The sequence below is a fragment of the Dermacentor variabilis genome, chromosome 2 (genome assembly GCF_050947875.1).
Source record: "Dermacentor variabilis isolate Ectoservices chromosome 2, ASM5094787v1, whole genome shotgun sequence".
NCBI lineage: Eukaryota > Metazoa > Arthropoda > Arachnida > Ixodida > Ixodidae > Dermacentor > Dermacentor variabilis.
Window position 1 is genome coordinate 98754266 of NC_134569.1, and position 22441 is coordinate 98776706.

Sequence of the window (22441 nt, forward strand, 5' to 3'; positions counted from 1 at the left end):
AGCGTTTAACATATCAAAATGCAACGTACGTAATGCCTCTATCGCGATAAGTACAAGCAAACAGATCACAATGAATATGCCCGAAGGCACTTATAAGCGACAGCAATAAATAACGCTTGCATAGCCTATGCCTCCGAGACTTCCCGGATTGAAAACCTACGGGTAGATGGCAGACTACCAGTTCATTCTCCCTAAACTGATGTATGGTATGGTATGAAGAACTTTATTGAGGTCCTGAGGGATCAGTCTGGGACTGATGCGGGCCGCTCCCACGTCGGTACAGAGAGGCCGAGCCCCTCTGCCATCACACGGGCCCTCTGGACAGCCCTGAGTTGGTCCGCTAGCACTTCACTGTGCAGCATTCGCTGCCACCACTGTTCACCTCGAGAACCATCACCGGCCAACGCCAAGCAGCGCCACAGCATGTGTTGTAAATCGAGCAAACCCCCACACTTACTACAATAGACTGAAACCCCGCAGTCCGGATTAATTTTATTCATGATGACCGGGTTAGGGTACGTCCGTGTCTGCAGAAGCCTTAATGTAACCGCCTGCGGCCTACTTAATTTAGGATGTGGCAACGGGAATGCCCTGCGCCCTAAGTAATAGTGCTTGGTGATTTCGTTGTAGGTTAACAGTTGGTCCCTGTACTCAGGAGCGGGAGATCCAGCCCCTTCAGGGAGTACACGGCACACTAATCCTCGTGCCTCCCTGTGCGCCACCTCGTTGAGGTTACGCGGGGCTCCCTCCACTGTCCCCATGTGCGCCGGGAACCAAGTAACGGTATGCGAAGTGATATCCCTACCCTGCAGCAGTCTGTTAGCCGGTTCCGCAACAAGTCCTCTCGAGAAGGCTGTAATCGCAGATCGCGAGTCGCTAAACACCAAAACTCGTCTAGAATCAAGTAGTGCTAGAGCAATAGCCACCTGTTCAGCAACCCCCGGGTCTTTGGTATAAATGGAAGCAGCATTTCTAACGCTCCCTTTGCCATCTACTACCACCACCGAATAAGCATTTTTACCATTAATCCATGCGGCGTCAACAAACGCAGACTCCTCCTCCTGATCCTTTGCCTCTCGCAACAAAGCCCTAGCTCTCGCGACCCGCCTCCCTACATTGTGCACGGGGTGCACATTCCGCGGAAATGGACGAACCATGATATTTGCCCTAAGGTTCACGTTCAACTCGTGTAGAGGCGCCCTATCGTGCGACACAGCCACCGATTCTTCAATTGACTGTAATATATACCTACCCGCTGGTGTACCTAGCAACCGCTCCCTCTGTGCGGTACGTTGAGCCTCAGCAATTTCATCTAAAGTATTATGCAAACCCAGTCGTAACAACATATCGTTTGACGTAGTCATAGGCAGACCAAGCGCAGCCTTGAAGGCTTTTCTGATTAATGCTTCCAATTTATTTTTCTCCCCCCTATTCCAATTTAGACCAGGATACTTTTTTTCTTTCCACGATTCTTTTCTTTTTTGGATTTGCTAAGATGGTTACATTTTTATGCCCTTCAAATTTACAAGTAAACTTGTTGTTTGTTGCTTAGTAACCGCAGTGTAGAAGAACGAGAAGGTAGGCAACATTCTTGCCGGTTATGCCAAGACACAATGGGGAAACTGAGGCCACCACTTCCGCCATGTAACGCACGCACCAACACACTTATAACGAATATAAGAAATATAATAAAAGAACGCGAACGTTCACTTGAAGAATACATATATATTTCTGCCATTGTCACAAGAGGACACTTCTTCAAGAGAATCTGTAAAATGTATTTGAATTTCGCCGAATGGATATTTCTTAATCTAAAGTAGCTGCAGAACATCAGTGGATGTCGTTATGGTCCTTACTAGCTAACAATGGTTAAAATTGGGGGGAAATGTGTACTATAAAGCGACAATGTCATCTGCGTGGTACATTAATATCACACGTGACCAATTATAAATGTGATTCGAGACAGCTATCGCACCAATAATCCGCATTGAATTCACTGCCTACGAAGAGGTTTGAAGCATAAATGCTAACTGCATCTTTATCTCCGTGAAAAACATTTGTGCGTGCGTGTGTTGAAGAGATGCAGCGATAGGGAAGCTTTTGCTTTTGAACATGTGAATCTCATTGACAAGCACTCCATCTTTCGCATATCAAGAGAATCTTTTCTTTTTCGGTAAGGAGTGCGTGAGTGAGTGAGTGAGTGAGTGAGTGAGTGAGTGAGTGAGTGAGTGAGTGAGTGAGTGAGTGAGTGAGTGAGTGAGTGAGTGAGTGAGTGAGTGAGTGAGTGAGTGAGTGAGTGAGTGAGTGAGAACGCCCACTCCTCGTTGCGGATGAAGGGCTATGAAGAGCAGGCAAACCACCTGTAGTTACAGTAAACTACAAACAGCCACCGCAAGAACCTACGCTGCATATATGTAAATTTTAGCTTCAGGTTAAATTTCACGACACGAGCATTGAGCGGTCATTTACAGCGTGTCATACGCAGCCACCACAGAAAAAATAAACAAAAAGGAAAGCGTGGCCCGCCGGCCACGCTTTGTACGAGCAGCTAGCTTTCACCATCCCCACCTCAGCATTTGGCATTTCTTGCTTTGCTGAGGAAAATTTATTTTGGCACTTGGCACAGCGTGCAGTCATCTTCTCTAGGCCTCCTTCTCTTTTTTCGCCGTCGTTGCAATCCGGATGTTAAGCGTTCGGGGCGTTTCCAACTGTTGCATTCGCGACCCTTACGGGCGCCTCTCACCTTCACCCGCGTCCCTTTCATAACAGCCTACGCTCTCTCCCTCTCTCATTCATAGCCTCCTCGCTCTCTCCTATCTCGCCCTCTCCCTTCCAAAACCTACGCGTTCCTTTCGACGCGCATGCCCACAGCACGCATGGCGCGATTCGTCTCCGCCAGTCCAACCGTATACGCTTCCCGCGATAGGCGACCTGCGCTTGGCAGTTCTCGCTACGCGACGCGACGCGGCGGCTGCAGCCCTGCGGCATTCTGAACCCCATCCCCGCCGCGCACCCTCCCTCCCGGTTCCCCGAGAACGAGCTGCTGCTATTCTGAGTCGTTCCTCCGCTCCCCCACCTCAACTTCCGAGTGGCGCCCGCTCCCTTCTGTTCTCTCGCTATTTTCTTCGCGGCCCTACGTCGTCGCCGCGCGGAGGGCGCCGGAGCTCCGACCAGTCGTTCAAGACCCTGCGCGCGCGTGCCTCGGTGCCAAGAAACGGAACGGCCGTGGTTGCCCCCCGCCGCCACCATTGCTCTTCGCCGTAGTAACCTTTGCCGCCGCCGGTGCCCCGTCCTCGACCCGTCGTCGCTGGGCGCCGACCTGCCGCCGCGAATGGAAAGCCGCGGCCTGGGACTCAGCTCGCGCCTCTTCAACCAGTTCATCCTGCTCAAACGTACCTCCTACGACCCCATCCTTCGGTTGAGGTAAAGTGGCACGCGCGCGCGTCTGCTGGCTCGAACCGCCGCGAAAGAAAAAAAAAAAAGAACGCTGCGCGCGCTTCCGCGAGTTTCGGGACGAGTGTTTACCGAGTGGAGAGTGTGTATTTCATTCTTTACCTCAAAACTTGGCACTGGACCGGTGGGAGGTGGGGAGGGCCAGCGAGGAGAGAGCTCGCCGAAACCTGGCTGAACGGGAAGTTCGAGTTTATTGCGGGTGTTGCGAGAGTTGATGAAACACACGTACCTCGTGAAAGGGTTTAAAAGTTAAGGCGATAAAATAAACGTAATGCGGTTACTCCCGCGAATCCAAAAGAAAGAGGGACCAACGTCAGTTTACGTTAAGCAAATGCCGGAAGCAGAGACACCACAGTGAGTTCAACTTCGTTAAAGATTCGCTATTGTTATCCGTACAACGAAAGAACTCAACTTAAGCGCGACGTATTACTTGGTCATTTACTCTGCGGACGCGATGTAAACGCTTGAAGTCATCGTAGCGGTTTTGATTATACTTGTTATAGTACAATTTTCGTATTAGTTTCCTGTTATAGAGAACGTCAGTTGAATTTTATTTCCTCTAACGTACCGCTTTGTGCTGATTTCGATTATGCAATTGTGGCAATTTCATATTGAAGGGCCTAACTAGGATAGTGTTATCGTGCACCAATACCATGGCTTGCAAGGTACCCTGGGAGGTTAGAACAAAACTCGAGGAAGCAAGTAATACCGTGTATAAGTAAAGGCATGAAAATTGGGGAATTGAAGCAAACGTAGCCGCATTTTTTGAGCAAATGAATGAATGAATAGAACCTTTATTTCTAGGAAAGGGACTGCTCTCGCCCGCTGTTGGGGATTTAAGTGGAAAAGGGTCTGAGTTAGGGGATTATTGGGTGCAGTGCATCTCCATTTCAGTTCTTCGGTCGCGCTCGCATGGGACCGTGGACATCGCCCACATCACTCGATACAGGCAGCTTTGACTGCACCGTATGTCGCGATGGCGTTCCGTGCTTCAGGCATAGATTATGTTAGCTTTGTGAAGGTTCTCATGTGACGTCGTGGTAAGTGTCTGATGTCGAAAACAAAGTGTCAGGTGAGCTGCTTTTGTGTGCAGTCAGTTTCCCATTCAGTGGCACACTGAGTCGCACTGGCTTCACGCGAAGCATCAAAATTGTAATGCCATCCCAGACGTCGCAAACAGCAGCTTCGTGTGATCGGAGCCATTGCTTGCTCTAAATATATCCAGGCTCCCTATACCCCGACGTTTTGACTTGCTGCAGGAAGGCCGCGAAAGCATAGCTTCTTGTACAGTACCGACGGCGGCAGTTTATATAAGTACTGCATGACACTTGTGTATGAGAAAGTCCTCAAAATGTTTCGGTACAGTAACGACAATAGGGAATTGATTTACATATTCTAGTTAGATCATAGAAGTCATATCAATTTCTATTTTTTAATAATGCACACAATAAAAATGAAAGAACCCTTTCTTTGTATGAGAGAGAGAGAGAGAGACAAAAGGAAAGGATAAAGGCAGGTAGGTTAACCAAAACTAAATATCCGGTTTGCTACCCTACACCGGGAAATGGAGAGATAGAAAAGACAAAAAGAAAGTACGAGGAGCACATGCACGCCATTATCGCACACGATCACAGCACAGAATAACAGCTAATGCTAGTCAGTGGTACGGTCGCGTGGTCAGGTTTGTTCTTAAAGATTGTAACAATGATTTCTTAGCCCTCTGTAGCGATGGTTTGTGAAATAGGTCTTCAAAATTTATTTGTTGTGACCACAGTCTGTCGTACGTCCGTGCGAGCTAAAGCAGTCGGGTGTGATCGTTTTTGCACAGGACAGCGAGGACAATCACACGAAACGAGTTCGAGGGCCTAGTTAGATGAGATAATTAAAAAATTGGGTGGGGGGGGGGGGGGGTTCACGTGCCGAAACCACGATCTGATTATGAGTCTCGTCGTAGTGAGAGACTCCGGATTAATTTCGACCACCTCGGGTTCGTTAACGTGCACCCAATGTACGGTAAATGCGCGCTTTTGCATTTTGCTCTCATCGAAATGCGACCGCCGCGGCTGTGATTTGATCCCGCGATCTCACACTTAGCAGCGCAACGGCAAAGTCACTAAGCAAGCGCGTAGGCTCTTAGATGATGCATAAGCGAACACACTGGTCGACTGACCACCGTGTAAATGCAACAGACTGGACGTGCTGCATGGAAATAGCTTGATGCACGGTTATCACACGCGAAAACTGAACCGTATAAAGAACCGAAGGATTAGAAATCGCGATATTGCTGCATGTGATCCGGTTACATTGAATAATCTCACGATACAATAAATACTGAACAAATCGAAGGAAAATTCTTCCTGGGGAATTTCTGTTCGGTATGCTTTCAGAGGAGTTTCACTGCAGAGGCATTAACATCATCAGATATGCCATATCATTATGCAAGATATATATATATATATATATATATATATATATATATATATATATATATATATATATATATATATATATATATATATAATTTAATGGCAGAAAGGTAGAGATGTCGGCCTGTGCAAAGTGCCTTTAGCCTGGTACTCCACGCTGGGGAAGGGGTTTATGGAATAAGAGAGATAGGACTTGAAGAGGAAGGAGGGTGGTGGTATGGTGAATATGATGAGGGCTGCACGGCATACCTTTTCTGTGCGCAACGCGTACGTATACACTTCACAGCACAGCACAGTCACCACCGCGGGCATAGGTAGAAGTTACTGCAGTGTAGCTAGGAGATTGTCTATAGCGTTCATAATTCTTGCCGCTGTTAGCGCCACTGGCGTACTTAAACCGAACAGTAGCAGCTGCAGGGCGTCGATTATTTGTCGCAGCATGCCTTTGATGACAGAGTCCGATGGTGATATCTGAGTGTCTGAAGTACTGAAAGCGCATGAGGCGGGACCTACTGTGATCAGCCAGCGCTGAGAGATTTCTTGCTGTTGTATCAGGCTTTTAGATAAGCTTTGAGTTGGCATTTCTCCATCGCTTTCATGGCAGTAATGCATATTCTGTAACCCGCATTAGGAAACTTGAAAAATTCCGAGGTTGTATTCATTTTTTCACAATTAACCTTGCCAATAGACTTACCAAACACCCTCAAGTGTGACTACCCTAAAGAAAAAATTGAAGGATATATGAAAGACTAAGCAGAATTATCTTTTTTTTTTTTTACAAGTACTGCTGTCTCTATTTCCAGACATAGCAGGAGTGGGTACAGATTTTAGTATATACAAAGGAAATGACACCAGAAAAGAGCAAATTAACAGGTGATGGGATTATGGAATTGCTCAACAAAGTCTTAAAATGGCAATGCGCGACGCGAAACATCCCAACTGTTAACAAACATTCTGTGAACTGACAAAGATCAATAGGTTTCAAAACAGCTAAGCCAGTCATCTAGGTGCCATAAGAAAAATGTGTGCCATTCACTCCCTGGTCGAGCCAAATGACTGGTTGTCTCGTGACGAATATTGCAGCAGCCTGCAATATTCCAAAAAGATGCCCCTTTTGTGACGTAATAATTGAGTCATAGCCCGTAGAAAGAAATTCTGTTCTCAACCCGTGGCTAGTAGATGTTATAGATTATGAAAGAGCGAACGCAGCTATCCTCTGCATCTGAATTTCGCCGCGAGTTCGTCTCCCATCTCATTTCTTAAAGGGAATGGTACTAAAGGAGGTCGGTGCGGCAAGGTGACCCCTGTGTAAGTGACCTTCAGAAAACTAAAAGCGTGAACGTGGTGAGTAGCCCGGCACCGCTCTCTCCCAGCAACGAGATACTACAAGTACAGTGTACGCTGTTGCGTCATACTATTTCGTTTCTCCCTATGGAGTGCTTCGAAATAGCACTATTCGCTTTGGTTGAGACACTCCAAACTTTTCTTGATCCGTCATACCGAAATCGCAGTAGAATTGGCACGCACATCCGCTCGACCCTGGAGTTTGAACCGTTTACCCATTTCCCCCCAGCACAGGGTAGCCAGCCGGTACTTACACTGGCTAACCTCCCTGTCCTTCCTTCCCTTTTCTCTCTCCCTCTCTTTAACTCCTATTAACCAGCAACAAGATAGACAGTTCTTCCGCTAAATGAAAGCAATTATAGGTGATACTAAATGTTAGCAAGGCTCATGCCTCACAGTGCACCATCTTGGCAGGCGACATTAATGTCTGCGCTCAGCTCAGACTTCAGCAACGTGCGCGATGTTGTATGCAATGCTATGAATAGGCGCGCACACTTTTATAGCATAAATTTCGCAGGCTCGAACCTTTCAGTTAGTACTTCACGTTTTTGAATGACCGTAGAAAGTAGGTTCATTGTTCTTTTCACGTTTCTGCAAATAATGTCACTGCATCAACCAGTGCATGTGCGAACATAAATATGCGCTGTTCTTTCAAAACACTGCCGGATTTACGGACAACTAACTGCAGCCAGAGGCAGGAGGAGCAGCTAGTCTAGTGGGCATGTTTTCGAGTCTCTTTGTACGGGACAGCAGAACAACCTTGTAAACAGACGCTGTTCCGGGACTCAAGACTCGTAGAGGCACCTCAGAATGAAGCACCACCACTGCTGCTGTTGGAATCAGAGAAGCGACGCCGATGAATCTGTTTGAGACTGATGGCGAGAGATAATTGCGCCGTACACTTCGTGCCATACCGATCCAATAGAAGCCATGGACCGTCCCCGTCAAGTTCTGTTCTCAGGGAAAAAAAAACACGTTTGGCGAACCAGCAAGGCATGTCAGTTAGACATGCAGATGCACAGAAACAGCACCGCACCTGGATCCCAGCGTTCGACAGAACGGCGCTGACACAGTTGAGATTCAGTGTGGAGAGACTGAACAGTTATTTTACATAGCCGGAAGAGCTTTAATAGTAAGGATAGTGCTAACAAGGAGACAAATGGCCAAAGCGTCAGGGAATTATAACTAGCCTGAATATATGCACGAGGAAAAGATGTGCTTGAAGACCAGTTTAAATAAAGAGGCAGAGATGGCCCCTCTGCGGGAAGAAATAGTCAACAGCGTGACACCTTTGCATCGTGGTTTAATAGGATGAACACGAGAAAGCAGGTTTAGGGCACGGGATGCAGCGCTTACTACCAGGTTCCGACCCTACTGTTGCGACCACGCCATATTTTGCATTAGTCAAAACTACGAAAATTTCTGTCATCCTAAATTTCTGATTTCACGGTATAGCCCTGAATTCCACCAGAAATTTTGTTCATGTACAGTAGAAATTTTCCGTTTCAGTTTCTGTCACACGAACTGGCTCTTCGGTAGGAAAAGGCCGCGTAATTCGAAATTTAACGCTTTTCTGATTTTTATGTAAAGACAAATCTCTGGTAGCTCAAAGCTTCGGAATTATGAATTCAGTGTTATAGAATTTGAACAACTCTGCCTATGAAACGAGCGGGATTATGGTAAAAAATAACTCAAAAAGGGAGCTAGAACACTTACTACTGCAGAAAACATAAGTAAAATGCTGGAGCATTACCTTCAAAGAGTGAGCTGAGTTTGCCAATAGCTAAGCTATATAGAGCAGCTGAGGTCAACACGAAGGCTACTTATCGTCATCCCTGTACTGCCTACTGTGCGCGTGCACTCTGCTTACATGCCAGGATTATTGGGCCAGAACTTTAAGTTGAGATAAACTGTCTGTTCATTAGGCATGATGCAAAGCCACCCTAGATGTCCCATCATGCACGTACAGATCGCACTGTGATATTTCTGTCAACTTGGGCGACCAACCTGTGGTCCAATACAGAGGTGTCTTCAGAAGGTTGTAGGTTGTCTTACTATGTAGTGGCTACTCTTATTACTATAAATTGCTCTACGACTCTTACTCTACTAGTGCGACTGGATGACATTTATTTCAGTCGATACCCTACATGATTGGCAAATAAGATAATTTCTTAGTAAAATTCATGAAGGACTGAACGCATTCCAATCTATCTAGTATCTACATGGCAGCAGGGTGCGGTGATGTTGGCGGTGCCGTCACCTGCTTCAAGCACTACACGAGCGCTACTCCTTTGGCATGGGGTATTCGGCGGGCGATGCAGAAGCTTCAGGTATTCGGCGATTGAAACTTTAACGGCCCTATGAGAAGAAAAACGTCTGTCACCGTACACAGTTAAATCGAACGTCCCCGCCAATGGCTGGAAGGTAAATTCATCCGAAGAGAAGTGTGCAGCCTTCGCCAAGCAACAAATGATTTACTTCTTTCGTTTCTCTCTCTTTCTCTCTCTCTCTCTCTTTTAGCGATGAATTGCAGCTCTTTCTTTCGTTTGTAGAAGCATTGCATTCCTCCTTGCGGTTGCCAAAAGATTCCGCTTCTCGATGCCCAGACCTCAAAGCTGCGAACACTGCCTCCCGCCGCTCAGGCACTGCTGCGCCCATACACGCTTCTTCAAGAATCCTCTCTTGTCTCCCAGCTCTTAGAATCCTGTGCCGAGTTAATTACGGGTGAATCAGACGGCACGATCAGACGTCTCTTAAAATTTCCCCACTTGATCTCACCCTGCAATGTTTCTTATAGATATAATTTCTCATAAAGGGCGAGGCTCTTACTCGCAACGCTTTCATAATTAGGGTCCGACAAGCAACATAACAAAAGATAAAATGCGTGCAGTTATCGTTACCCCAATTTTTACAACAGCAGCTCCTTGTTAATGTCGTCGAAGGCCAAGGTGATCCTGACAAAACTGGTATCATTTGCCAGCTCTGAAAAGTCAGATGACATTAAAATGTATTTCGCTGTGTGATACTTGTTACGGTGACGTTTCGTAAAAAAAAAAAATCCGGACCTTTCTTTCATATAAACAGCCAAAGCAGCGGTATTAAAATTAACCGAGTTTTTGAATTCAACTTAGCCGCGGCGTTTACCATCCATGTTTTATCCGACCTCGTAGTTTGGCTACTGAGTAACCCTCACGATACCAAACGTATTACGACCTTCATAGCGCGAGCGTCATTTCACTGCGACAGCAGATATAAACGCTGGAAACGGTGTTTCCTGTATCCATTTATTCTCTCGGCCGCTTGGCCGTCGTCGTCAGGCGGCATCATCACCTTGAGCTTCGCCCTCGACATATGGGGAAGGAAAAAAAATGAAGTGTTGCCCAAAGACGCCTTTGAGGACCAAACTCGAGCCTCTCCGGCAACGTGCTGGTTGGAGTCAGACACAGTAACCACCTGAGGTACATCGCGCAACATTCCCACCCTACCGCTCGTGCGGGGTGTAGGTGTTTCGGAAGCCAGCACAGTCAATGCGGACAACGACGAGATTGTGCTTATCGCAACGTTGTTCTTGAGACGATAGAGCTTGCTGTCGGAGTAGGGCCTAAATTAGTTCAGAGCTGTGCATAGCTGCCCATAGCTGCCCATCAAAACCCCTACTTAAGGTTTCATAACTGTCATGTCAGCCATGTAGGAACTTATTGTTTCTGCGGAAAACTATTCCGGTTCGCGAGCGTTTGTGAGCTGTATACAGGCACGACTCCTTACACTTCTTTCAGCTCGATACTCTGGCTGCAGCATTCGTATTTGTACTGGTTGCAATATTCGCAGCTGAAATGTTCGTAATGCGTCGAAGCACAGGGATAGGCAGTTCGTCGAGAATGTTTTCCAGCAACGCAGTGCGATCATTGTCACTGTGCCGTCACCGAATGTGGAGCTCAGCGCATTTCTTTGTTCTTCTTGGAAGGATGGTAAGCAGGAAAAGTTGGTATTGTGGCATCTTACTATTATTTTTTTTCTCTGTTATTCTCACTTATTCTCCTTTCTTCTTCTGAGCTGCCTGTTCTCGCAATGTGCCCACCTCTTTTTTATTGTTCCTTTCATCAGCGGCCGTACTAAGCCATTACAACTGCGAGGTAGCCCCACAGCCATATAAGCTACAGAGGGTACAGCGTTCACTGATGACAGTCTAGCTCACAGTCGAGTGCGCTGAACGCACTCGACTGCAGGCGTACACGGTTATATACGTCTGCCACTTAGCTGCCTGCACAAACCCCTCTGCAACCTGCGCTGAAACTGTGTGACATAACTTCAACTGCGTCACCAGCACCAGTATCGCTGCTTGGACGTTATGCACGAGATCTCCCAATGTTAAATATAGATCGCCTTGCCAAACGTACAGTCAACAGCGTGGGTGCCGGAGCAGGTGTGTACGTCAGCTGTCATTTTGCAAGACGGACAACCGTTACGTGATCCCTTACGTAATATGCTACGGCATACAAGAAGATATGCGCCGCTCCGATAAAGTTGGCGATAAGAGTCGACGATAGCGCGTCAGTCGTCTCATCTTGCGCAGGAAAAATTTCCGCTGCTTCCGAGAGCGTTTTCCGCTCGGACAGCCGCCTTGTGAAACCAGCCAGGAAGGCAGATAACTTATCATAGGGTAGTGCACAACCCGCGATACTCTATATGAAATCATCAGATATGCCTAAAATGTCCAAGAGTGGTTTTTGGAGCTTGCTGTCAGTATTACGGGACGCAGGTTCACGTTCTCTGGCAGACGATAACTCTGGCGCCAGGCTAAGGCGAGATGCAAGATGCAAGGTGACACTAGCACATGTTTCTAGCCGAAAACGATTGCGTCGTAAGCTATCGTTGTCCCGCCATTCCCACCTTATCTCCCTCTCTGTTCCTGTCTTTCGTCACTGGCATTGCCTCAGCGGGGGCTCTAATATAGCCTGAACTATGAAGGGGTGAGAGCTGCGCAGGAACGATGAGGGTCTAATCACGTGTACAAATATGGTTGCTGCTTATATTAAAGAGAGGTGTCGATTCGTCAGCAACGAATGGTACGGATACGAGGTCCACGTGGTACTTAGTGACCAAATGGTAGAAGCAAATGTTTGAAGTAGGATGAATAGGTTTCTATAATTGAATTCTAGGGTTTTACGTGCAAAAAGCATGATTTGATTCTGAGGTACACCATAGTGGGGGACGCCGGCTTAATTGTGCCCCCGATGCGTGGTACACGTGCGTTTTTTTTTTTTTTTTGCATTTCGTTCCTTTCAAAATGTGGCCGCCGCGGCCGAGATTTGAACCCGCGACTTCACGCTGAGCGGCGCATCACCATATCCGCTATACGCCATCGCGGCGGGTGGAATGTATTGGTCCTTTGTCACACTTTCACAAAATTACCTTAACAATGCTACAGCACAATACAGACTATTTTTGCTGCTAAGCATTCCTTGCCTCATTTCTTGGCGCCTTGCGGCAGGTAGATATCGGTAGGTAGCGAGGTACGTTCCTGTCTCGTCTCGCTCTAATAAAATAATGTTATGCTTGGCCGATGATGGAATCGAACCTGTGCCGACAAGCACGGCAACATGGTGCTCTCGCCATTAGGCCACGATTGCACGCGCACTACTCGCGTCCCAAAGCTGTTTGAAACACTCGGCACGTGTACCTCGTGCAACTCTATCGTCTTCTTTCCTGGTGACAGCCCACGCTTCGAAGCGCCGTGTTAGATTGTACTATCTCCGCAACAGGCCCACTTTCCTCGCTTAAGTTTCGCTGTATCTGTTGTTTACGCTCGTCCACTCCTTATACAGGAACCATTGTTGCAACCTTCTGTCGAACAGCCGGTGTAGAAATAATGCCGTTGCTGCCCTACGATCGTCTTCTACGGGCTCGTCGTTGTGCTGCTGTTGTCACAAACACGTACGCTCGTGATCCAGACACGACTACGCAATTTACACAAACACGTCGGTCCACCTGATATCGTTTTGTGGGACCCCAAACAATGCTGGATAGACACTTCGCGCATACATCGATTCACAGCGTGCACGGGTGGTTTCTCGTTAATATTTGTAGTTTCGTTTATCTCGTCGTAACAACCCTTCTACTCTAATGAAAAAGCGCTGCACATCTGGCTGCACAAAAGGGCCGGCATCTTCCTTTGATTTGAAAGCTACGACTAGAATTAGGGAGAGCGCTATCGATTCATTATCGCACAATCTTCAATTTAATTGAGTTGAGTTTATTTTGCAACGACAAGGTTGCGAGGATGACCAGGCAAAAAGCTGCAAGTAGGAGCTTGAGGGGAACTGTGGGTTTATTCTCCTAAACCCACGTGCAGCACGAAGGACAAGGACTAAGGAATACCACCCACCCTGCAGCGCAGTGTGCACCGTTTCTCTTACTCCTTGTCCTTCGTGCTGTATGTGGTTTTATTATCTATAACCAACTGGCCCACCCTTGTAGACCCGCTTTCTTTTTTTTCTTTTTTTCTTATTTGACCTGAAGTGAAAAAAAGCCTACTGATACATGTTGCCTGCTCCTATAGAGTGGGCGCCAACTACAAAGTAATGCATTGCTTTCGGGTAGTTGTGATTGGCTGGCATAATTTTGGCACACTGATGGTTTGTCGTTGTTGCTGTGGCCCAACCAGTCTCCTCTTAATTAAAAAGCATCCTTATAAGTAGCAATGCAGTGTTTGTACGCAGACCAGCCGCCCTCAGGTTACACACTGACGGGCGATGCCGGCAAAACTTCTTTAAGAAAGCTTCCGTCTTCCGCAGCGGCAGCTTCGATGTCTGGAGAATACAATACCGGAAAACTTATGCCAACGGAAAGTGTACTGACAATAAAGCTGCAGCGCTGCACGGTCGCTTGCCTGCCTTTCACGTGCTGTAAATGCACCCGAAATTTTAATCAACGAACCCAGCACCAAGCCTCATAAGCATGGGCCCTGAGGATTAGAACATGTACAAACATGTGCACGGTATACAGTATCGCAGCTCTTTTCGATTAAGCTAGATCAGCTCGGGAAGTAAATGAATTAAATTAAACTCTGGGGTCTTACGTGCCAAAACCACTTTCTGATTATGATGCACGCCGTAGTGGAGGACTCCGGAAATTTTGACCACCTGGGGTTCTTTAACGAGCACCTAAATCTAAGTACACGGGTGTTTTCGCATTTCGCCCCCATCGAAATGCGGCCGCCGTGGCCGGGATTCGATCCCGCGACCTCGTGCTCAGCAGCCTAACACCATAGGGGAAGTAAATGTAAATGGAAGAAGAAGAAAAAGAAGAAGAAGGAGAAACTTTATTATTGAATGGTCCTGCAGTTTTTGTTGTTGTGGCCTCAGGTGGCGGCTCGAAGTCCTTGGACTTGGGCGGCTATACACACAGATGTTCTTATCGCACGTTCGGACTTTGAGTGCATAGAGGGCAGTACGGATCGAGTATCCCTTCCCCAGATTGACCTCGCCAAAGCTTTTGATAAGGTTCAGCACAATTTTTTGTTCCAACTACTGCGACATCATCAGTTAGAGGATTTGGCTTGCCGGACGGCCCAGAGCTGGTCTGCCAACTCTGAACTTTTGAGAGCCGCCCCTCAGTGGCGGCGACGCCGATGGAGAAGGTCCCCGGCGGCCCCCGCAGCTGGGGCGGCGTAGGGAAGAAGCGAGCTCGAGGCTTCCGTAATCTGGCAACGGCCGCGATTACGGACGGGTCGCGAACGTAGGTGGTTTCATGACCGTTGTTGACGGGACATTCCCAGAGCATGTGTCGCAGCGTTGCTCTCTGTCCGCAAGCTTTACACGCATCTGTTGGATATAAACCGCGGTAGCAGTGATGTAAGACGGCGGGGCTAGGGTAGCTGTGTGTATGGAGCAAGCTTAAAGTTACGGCCTCGTTCCTGTTTAATTTATTGTGTGGTGGCGGGAATGTGCGTCTTTCGAGTCTGTAGTGTTGGGCGAGGTATCTGAACGTGGTTAGGCGATCTCCTCACGCCCACTGTGATTCCTGTAGCTGCATTTCCGTCGTAATGTTCCGATCCGGCCAATTCGACGCTGCGCTCTCGGGGGCGGAGGCGGCGGCCACATAATCTGCGGCGGCTCGGCGTGTGAGACCTCGAGCCGTGGCGTGGGCCGCCTTGTAGCCCGCGAGCGAGACATCGGTGTGTGCCGGGGTCCAGAGGAGGAAGACCTTAGGATTTTGGGGTTGCGAGGGCGATGACGTGTCGCCGTGGTCACAAATCTGGAGTATGCGGGCTGCTTCCCGCGAGACGCGACCGCGCGCGAAGCCGCGGATTGCCGCCTGCGAGTCGCTGATCACGATCGCAGCGTTCGGCAGCGCGGCCAGTGCTAGGGCTATCGCGGCTTCTTCGGCCGCCTCCGTGGGTCCCGTGGTCACCGTGGCGCTCGCGAGGCCCTTACCCGTGCGGTCTACAACCGCAATCGCGTGTGCACTTCTCACTCTTCCATATCGCGCAGCGTCTACGTACGCCGCCTATCGCTGTTGTTGCCAAATTTCTCTTGAAGGTCTCTTGCTCGTTTGTTGTGTCTCCCGGTGTGGTGAATCGGGTGCATGTTCTTGGGAAGCGGCGGGATGATCAGGCGGTCGCGGACCGAGGCCGGTACCGCCATCTTTGGTACCGCCATGCTGAGTGTGGTACGTTATGCCGTACGACTCGAGGATGCATCGACCTGTCTTTGACTTCGATAATCGTTCGTATTGCGCAACATCGTGCGCCTCGATTAACTTGTCAAGCGAGTTGTGAAGTCTGAGCTTTAGAAACTTGTCGGCGCTCGCGTTAAGTGGAACGCCGACCACCCTCTTGAAAGCCTTTCGTATCATGCATTGGACCTTGTTTTTTTCGCACCCTATCCACTTCAGGTAGGGGGCAACATACGTTATGCGGCTTATCGCGTACGCCTGCACGTGGTAGATCCCGCACTCTTCACGCATACCGTTGCGTCTGCTCGTGATGCGACGCAAGAGTCGGATCGTGTCGTCTGCCGAACGACGAAGTCTTCGCACCGTCTCTCCGTTATGGCCATTTGCCTGCAGGTGTAACGCCAGGATTGTAATTTTGTCTACGTGCGGTACGGGAGTACCATCTGCCAATATAATGCCTATTTTGAGTATTCCCGTTCCTCGTCGCGCAGGGTTTTACGACCTCTCCTTGTGGGTTTCTAGATTAAGAGTTCGGACTTGGTAGCCGAGCACTGGAGGACCATTCCACGCAAGTAATTCTGCACAGCATCTACTCCTGCCTGTAGCGTTCGCTCGACGTGACGGTCACATCCTCCCCCGGAAACCCAGAGGGTGATGTGATCCGCGTAGAGGCTGTGATGCAATCCTTCTACTTCTGTTAATTTCTCGGGTAGACCGAGTAGAACTAAATTAAAGAGTAATGGTGATATGACGGATCCTTGCGGCGTGCCGCACCGACCCGTCTCAAGTTCCGGCGATTCCTCGTCGCCGACGACGACGCATGCGCGCCTGCCCGCGAGGAAATCTGTAACGTAATTATACGTTCTTTGGCCTGGACCTAATGTTCTAATTGTTTTTAAAGATCGCCTCGTGCTTAACGTTGTCAAAGTCCTTTTTAATATCTACAGGCCGAGAATTGCCTTAGCAGAGCTGGTAGTGTCGTCTACGATGTGGTGTTTAAGCTGAAGCAATGAATGAATAAACCTTTATTTCAAGCACGGACGGCCCCATGGCCTAAGAAGAGGAAAATAAGTCACGCCTAACTGCGTCCACTAAAAGTCAAGTTAGCGGACATTAAAGGGATACGAAAGGCATATACTAAGTCGAGCTAGATTGAAAGGTTACGCACCTGCAATAACTAATTCGTCACTTGGAGCGAGAACAGAGCTCTTGTAAGCGAGGAGAGGACGAAAAATGGAACATCGAAGTCGCACCGCCTGTTGTGAGCTACGGTGCACCTCTCATATGACGTCAACGCTGGCAGATTCACAGAGAGCGACGTAGAGGGAGGTCACGTGGATATTACGTCAAATCCTACACTTCGGTGGCGGGACTATCGGCGGCAGTTTTCCACGTATCAAAGCTATATATTGGCACATACAAAATGATCACAAACTTCTAGACAAATAATCTATCAATAAAACCCGGCCTAACATTTTCATGTAATGTCCCTTGAAGTCGAAGGTTGAATAGAAAATACTAAAGATCACTTCGGCACGTAATGAAAAGTGACAATAGCTGAATCTGCGTGAAGCCAATTGTTACTGGCTCTGAAAGGCTAGCGAAACAAGGTCGTCGTAGCAAGGGATCACAAGATTGTAAGGAAGAACGTCTGGTGGATCGGGAATCTGAGGTGTGCCACGAACCTGAGGAAGAAGGTGCGCGTTCATAGGTCTTGAACTGAAAGGAACTTATGAAGTACAGCGGCCAGACATAGGTGCAAAATGCAGCCTATAGAGCAGGCGAAACGTGCTCTGTCTCCATATCACGGGGCTTCTACGTCAACAGAGGATCCGGTGCTGTCAGTGATCGTTCCGCCGTCTCTCGCAGACCCGAATAACAAGCGCGCATTACGATCCGCGTCTTTAGAGCAAGGCATTCGTCGGTTTATCACGATAAACACCCAGTCTTTTCAACGCAGGCGAAGTTTCTTGTTGCCGGTGTCATTTTTTTCCTGCTTAGGATCTTATATGAGATATGGATGAGTTTTCATAGTGGTGCGCCTAGCATGATAGTCCAGATAAGGGCGTCGACGTGTGAAACGACATACGCGAAATACACCAGACTCGCACTGTACACGCACACTCGGACACGTCCGAAACTTATCGTTGGAGGCCAATGTCTCACAGGAAAGGTTAAAGGGAAAGAGAGAGAAACTTTAATCAGTGCTGGAAATGCTAGCTCAGCGAAATGCCTGAAACGCTACTCCAAATGATTAGGGTGAATGACACAATAAAAATAAATTGTATAAACGAAAACAAAAAAAGAAAAAAAATTCAGAGCCATTCCATGTTGTGAAGGTGGATTACCAGCGGAGCTGTAGATAAATATAAGGAAAAGAAAATAAGACAACAAAATGATATAACACAAATGTGCACGTTGCTATGTTTATTTGTAATTATGTTTATCTCGTGACCACTACAATGATGGCTTTATGGTCGATATGATAGACGGCCGTGGGCTCTGTGACGACACTGGAGATGTTCTTAGCGAACGTTAGGCCTATGCACGACCGATGGCGCGTCGTGGAGACATTGGTCTTGGCGTAACATTGAAGGCCGAACCTTTCTCCGCGAAACGCCAACAACTACTTTCCATCGGGACGAGACACGTGGACGTTAAGGTCACCCACAATGACCACGGGATTGGGGTCAGCCGGGAGCATCCACACAAATGTGTCGATCATAAAGTCTTCAAGGTCCCTCTTAGACGTTGCGGGATGAACGTAGACGGTGGCAACAACGATTCCGTCCCCAGTCTGTACGGCGCACGTGGCGGCACATTCCACGACAAGGTTCATCGGTAAGGCATAGGCCGCAACGGCCGCGCTGTCGCTGTTTGCGTAGATCGCAACGCACAAACCATCATCCATCATCCATCACCGATTTTGACACATCCGGCGTCAAACGCAGCTGGGACACATACGCTGATACGATTTGCCTTATGATTAAGCTATTTTAGCTCTATAGATGCAGCCATAGCTTTTAGTGGCACGAGCATCGAGTGACGTTGGTGTTTCTTGCGCAGCACTTCCGGTTCATCTGAGGTGACCGGGGACAAATTTCAAAATATGTCAGAAAAAAGATAGAAAATAAATATTACAGCACAAAATGCATGGGTTTCGTTATAACTGTGATATCAGAGCATGAGTTTAATTACAAGATGATTTACTTAAGTGTCTGGGATCAATAGAATTAATTAGAAATCACTGATTACCGAAAACCAAAGCACAGAATCGTATAGACTTTAGAGACACGCCACGTGAACACGGGCGTGTAGAAATTCCCGAAAACCCGAAAGTAGAAAGTGGAAGTGATGACGTCGCTAATGACTCCGCACACGAAAAGGCAGTATTATATTTAACCGGCTAATTATGGAAAATAGTTGCCTGGCATAGGCTGAACATCTGCCTAGCAGAGCGGATGCGACGTCGCTCAATCCTTTCTCCTTCTTCCGTCGCTCACCTGCTCGCTCGCAACAGCTGCGTGCGCGTGCTCGTTACATGCTCTATGTCAGCACCGGAGAGGGCGCGTAAATTGAGCTTAGTGCGCTGCTCGCTAGGGGGCTATACTCCGTCAGGTGGCGCGCGCTGCCTCTTCCTCACCCTCCCTCGCTCCTTGCCCGCATATCGTGCCAGGGGGAAAGAGGTTCGCTCGCTTAACCTACGGAATACCAACGCCGAGTTGCGAGTGCCAGACACCTAAGTGAAAGGTCAAGGTCGCCTGCCACTTTCGCCTACACACATAACGAAACGCTGGAAACTAGCCTAGGACAGCTCCGCTGTAAAAGTTGGTTACTGGGTCAGGAAATGTAGGACCGAAGCTCTCCTTTTTCGATTTTCGCACCGAAACTTCAGCGCCGGTACGTCAATGGGACGTCACGAATTACGGAGCGTTTTGCGGTATGCAGGCCCTTTTGGCGCAGTCTTTGGTTTCTTTAATATGAAATGGTAGTCTTCTTTTTCTTTAAATAGTTAACTAGGCCCGGATGGACGAGGCCAATACGCATGACATCACGTCACACTGTTGCAGTAACTTCACAGTGGCATCGCCACTCGTCTTTCGTTCCAGTTATTTTTTTTTCTTCTTTCGTCCCGAGCCTTCTCTAACGGGAGGTGTAACCTTCGTACCCATTGCAGAAGAGTACTCTATTAATACAGTTTGACTTAATCTTCCGCTTTGAGGGTCATTATATAACAACTATCGCTGGGAAATTATAAACAAACCTCGAAAGCACCGCCCATGTAATCTCGTGCTTAGTTTTTACAGCCGGCACGTGTTCGGCTTGTGCCTTCAGCCACGACACGGTGCGTCACAAAGGTTAAGCTCCCTCCTTCTTCCATTGACCCGCACTTCCGTTACCCCCTATCCGAGCCTCGTAACACCTTCCTTATCACGCTACCGCTGAATGTCTCTTATCCGTAACACCTTCCTTATCACGCTACCGCTGAAAATGACTCTGTCGCTTTACGCTCGGCGGCGGTTCGCAGTTATATAGCGCGGACTAAAAATAGAAAGAGAAAACAAACGCAGACGTACACACGCGAACTCCAGAGAGTCCTCCGTTGCACGTGCGGCGCGACATACCCGTTATCGGGCATGGTTCACCACTCCTACAACTTCCCCCTCCCGAGAGAGAGAGATAACCCGACACGTACGTAGCCGTCTTCCTTACATAAGATTCCTCTGTCACGGCGAAACGGTTCGCTTCTGGACACTATAGAAGGAACTGGCCTTTCGGGAGTGAACGCCTGCGCTTCTTTACAGTGGAATTGCCACCAACACTTGTCGCGTCTCTCGAATTCAAAAGGACCGTCGCCGACTTGTCTCCTTCGCGGTGGTTCGTGGCGCTTCAATCGAGAGCCCGCTATTACAGGCGACAAGGCTGTTCCGATCAGCTTGCCCCGTGGTTTGGTAGTGCACGTGGCATCCAATTGACCGCTTCTTGCAACCGACCGCGGAAGTGTATTGCGAGATCTCACGGGAAGTGGACAGTTAGTCTCTTCGAGGCCCACGAGCCAGTCCGCGCACGCACGCACGCTCGCGCAAGCAAGCGCCGTGGTCGAGGGCCTCCTACGGTCACTTGTTTTCGCCCGAGAAGCACGGTGCACGCATCGGAGACGATGGCGAGCGAAGAAAGAGTGTACGTCCCCGGTGCGAGCGATTCGGAAGGCGGAGCAACGGTAAGCGCAGTCCCGAATTGGCGACTTGTCTTGGGTTTCTCTATTGAACTGTTTCCGTCTGGAGCTTCTTGCTGAAGCTGCAAATTATTGAAAATGATCGTGTTTCTATATTGACCTCACTTTCAAAGCTCTTCACCATTGAAAGCGCCATCGATTTATTCTTGCTGTTTGAGAAACACGCGTTGAAAGCTCGAGGTATCATCTGACATTTCTTTTTTAATTTTTCTGTATGGTGATCGTGTGGGGATCATATATTTTTCTGTATGATGATTTCTGTTGGTGATCACTTCAATTTTTCGCATTCTGTCTGCATCCTTTTCTTCCGCTGATATCATTCAGTTTGTCACAAGTGAAGGCATCACATAGGCTGCGTATGCGTCATTGACTCCGTGTTCGTCATATCACAAAAGCTTTTATGTGAAATCTTTTGTGCTGCTTTCACCTTTCACGGGTAAAAAAAATAGATTTGCGCATTTTTACAACAACCCAAAGGAACGAAGGAGGTAAATGAGGTTTCCAAATACATAAATCGAGATGATCTACCCAGTATACTTCTGCAGTAAATGTTTACTCCCTTTCTAGCAACTTTACAACTCTTTGCGACATGCAGACGTATAGCAACTGCGCACAAAAAGAGATAACTGAGATTATACTTAGCACTCATCATAGCGTACTCTTTAAAACACACACACACACACACACACACACACATACAGGGCGTATGTGAAGTTCACTGAAGTCAGCCTAAGCCTGCAAACAAAAAGATCAGAACGTAGTTTCGCAGCATTTCATTCTTGGCCAGAACTTTCATTTACTACAAGGTCAGCAGCAATTCAACTTTTTTAAGGCGTACACACGGCTCATTTGCGAGAGTGAAAAACTCTGCATCGCGGGCGCGAGAATACCTCCCCGTCTTCTCCTTGTTCCTGGCAATAACGAATGACAAATGACCCAGACTAGCGAGCGGAACTTCGCCACCTTCCGGGGGATATCTTGTTTTCGTCCATACCGGTACGAAAACAGATGAAAGAAAATAGACTCCTTCCACCAGCCAATTCTGTTGTCACCTATACAGCAGTACATTTTATTTTCTTCTACGCTCCTGGCAAAGAAATACAGAAAGAGAAAGATTTTAGGTTTAATGTAAGCTTACAGCGGCTTGACGGTCCTGTTCGTATATAAAGAATGGCTGAAATATGACATGATACGTATACTCAATACACACTTAGAAAGGACAAAACACGCAGACCTACTCAAAGCTATAGTTACGAGGCTTCGTCCTACGTCCCATGCTTCCCGAAGAACCCCCGAAAGTCGCTTT

The 22441-nt window shown here is 48.0% G+C and overlaps 1 protein-coding gene across 2 annotated transcripts in view; it reads left to right on the forward strand.

Moving 5' to 3' along the window:
- Positions 1-2936: 2936 nt before the first annotated feature.
- LOC142572360 (putative sodium-dependent excitatory amino acid transporter glt-6) overlaps positions 2937-22441 on the forward strand; it is a 76452-nt gene continuing 56947 nt past the window's right edge. Inside the window, exon 1 of one of the 2 annotated variants that reach the window (XM_075681427.1) lies at positions 2937-3423. Coding sequence is in view for 1 of the 2 variants with exons in the window: in XM_075681426.1 (XP_075537541.1) it covers positions 21061-21120 (60 nt within the window). In the remaining variant the exon portion in view is untranslated. Of the gene's footprint in view, positions 3424-20630; positions 21121-22441 lie in introns of those variants that run through there. The other variant, XM_075681426.1, reaches the window with a different exon arrangement.